At 36.0% G+C, this 2,500-nt stretch overlaps 1 protein-coding gene across 2 annotated transcripts in view; it reads right to left on the bottom strand.

The window, feature by feature from the left end:
• Window positions 1–2,500, bottom strand: part of l(3)05822 (SH3 domain-containing lethal (3) 05822) — a 22,051-nt gene that overhangs the window by 1,715 nt on the left and 17,836 nt on the right. For both annotated transcript variants that reach the window (XM_043020099.2, XM_043020102.2), the window contains 2 exons: window positions 2,182–2,280; window positions 1,447–1,602 (listed from right to left, as the gene is read on the bottom strand). In XM_043020099.2, the coding sequence (XP_042876033.2) occupies window positions 1,447–1,602; window positions 2,182–2,280 (255 nt within the window). The remainder of the gene's footprint in view (window positions 1–1,446; window positions 1,603–2,181; window positions 2,281–2,500) is intronic.

Below are 2,500 nucleotides of genomic sequence, written 5' to 3'. Positions count from 1 at the left end.
CGATCCTTATTCTAAATATTGTTAATATTATCTTACTCCAGTTTTCCTTAATCACCTAAAGGATGATTGTCTTACAATTTGATGTAGATGTGCACTAAACAATTGCTTCTACCTAATATATTTTGATCCACACAAAAAGAATGAGTGGTATTTTAGGATTCTACTGATCAAAATCTACATCATAATACTTGAAAACATTACTTTTGTTGGCTTTTTATGGAATATTGGTAGAGGTTATACTTGTCGTCACCTGAGTATTACTATATTTATCATGACTCCTTCCTTTTATCTCCAGACAAACTATTATCATTTGAAATATTGAACTCATGTGATGGAATCTTTACCTCCTATTTAGCTCAACATCTAAGTACAAAAATGCAGTATTCCTATAAAAAAAAAAATGTTAACATACCACATAATAAATACAGGGGAAAGAAGGGGAACAGATGAACATGAGAGTGAGATAGAAAGTTACAGTTGTGGGTTAGAGCTTCTGCCATAACATAAAAGTTGATTGTATGTTATAACTCACACTAGACTATAATAATATTACACAAAAAGTAGTAAAAGCACTACTATTAATAAAAATAATGGTATCGAGAACAATAAAATCTTATAAACATAATGATAACCAGAAGAGCAGACAAACACACAAGTATGCTGAAGAAATTTTTGCTTTAACCCACACAGGACGGGTGGTACAGCATGTGTACCGCGCATTCAAAAGCCCAGTTGCCGGGCGGCACAGTATTGTGCCAGCTATTCAATTAATTTAGGCCTAATAATTCGAACGCCCCGGCATTTGGACATTCTAGGCTAGAAATCCCCCGTCGGGAATGGGTTAATGCTTCACCATGCTTGATGAATCATTATAAAAAAGGTCTTCATCAACATTATACGGTGTTTCCCTGTTCTTCCCTTCATTGTTATGTTTATGAGAGACAATATTCTAAGTCCTGGATGCCTCTCTTGTATTAAATAGGTTCACTCCTGTCAGACAATTTCCAATCATACTTTCACAAACTGTATTTAGCTGATGACACAAAATAAAAGGCTGCTTCATCATCTAAACATCTTCACAATATTAAGGCTTCCTAACTAATGTAAGAAATAAAAGACTGTTTTACAATCTAGACTAGAGCTAAAGAAAGGCTTATGCCAACTCTATGAAATAAGGAAGATTCTATTTTCTCTCACAAATATTCTTCCTTCTCCCACTAACTTTACTCCCCTCCTCCATTATCATCATAGACAATGCAGTTGTTTCTGATCTCTGACATCTGAGAGCAAGAGTTACACAACGCCAACAGACACAGAGGACACTGACAACTCTTTTGCCCAGAGGGTGGATTATTGGATGCCTAGTTTCATCATTATAGGAAGGTCTCTACTAGCAAGTATAGACTGTAACTATATGCTGCACTATGAAATTGCAAGTCCACCTACCATAATAGTAAGATCCTCCGAAGTCTCAGCTTGGAAGGTATAGAGGGCCGTGACAACATTTGATGTATCGACAGTCTCAACGGAAGAGCTTTTTGCGATGGACGAAGGGGCCGATGAGTCTGGGTTAACTTGCTCGCCAGCAAGGGGTACTACAATCTGAAGAGAGATCCAGTAGGAGAATAACAATAAATGCGAGTTTGATGCAATACTTACCGTGCGCAAATATGAAGGCATGTGTGTGGTGATGTGTGTTTACGGAGTGTGCATAAATAAGTGACTATTCACAAAATTAAACATCCACCCCACTTACTGTACAGGTAATATCCACTTGGCAATCTTCCGTCAAACTAGAGACAAGGCATATTTACAGTGTACTACAAGTAATTGATAAACTGTTAAATAATCATTACGTGGATCAGGGCACGTTGATCATTACCTCTCTGATTTCCCATTGAACCTTCTTCCGTAACTTGTTAGCATGAGGCACTCAGCACTCAAGTGATTATTTCTTTTGTCAATTTTAAGTACAACAATCTCGACGGTATCTCCATACAATGTTAATGTCGTATGTCCCAATGGAAATAAGTCATTCCTGTCTCTTAGAATATCATATTTCATAAGTCAATAAAATTCATCAAGGCATGTTTATTTTTACAAAAACCACTAGCACTACCCAGAGGCAATTCAAATTCAAAACACATTAGACAGTAAAACACTGAAACGCCTTGAACCTACCTTTATGAAAGACTGTGGGAACATGCCTTCCTTGTGTCCACAACGGCCAAATAGCCAGTCATCGTTCATTCTATAGAGCAGCTGTATCAAGTCACCACCCTGATGGTAAAGATTAGAAAAGTCATAGAATTAAATAATGATATATTGAATTTGCTCTTTAATAATAAATGCATACAAAAAGCTGACTCACTGTCCTGCAGTTAGACTAACGAACAGAAAATTCTTTAAATACATACATATATTATATATGTAGTATAAATAATCACTAATGAAGGTAATACACTATATTGCAATTATCAAAATGTGATTGCAAAATGAA

Source organism: Penaeus japonicus, unplaced genomic scaffold (assembly GCF_977035675.1).
Source record: "Penaeus japonicus unplaced genomic scaffold, GWHDUDI00000001_assembly GWHDUDI00000017, whole genome shotgun sequence".
Classification (NCBI taxonomy): Eukaryota; Metazoa; Arthropoda; class Malacostraca; order Decapoda; family Penaeidae; genus Penaeus; species Penaeus japonicus.
Note: the sequence above shows the minus strand (reverse complement) of the source record. Positions and strands in the feature narration are given on the sequence as shown.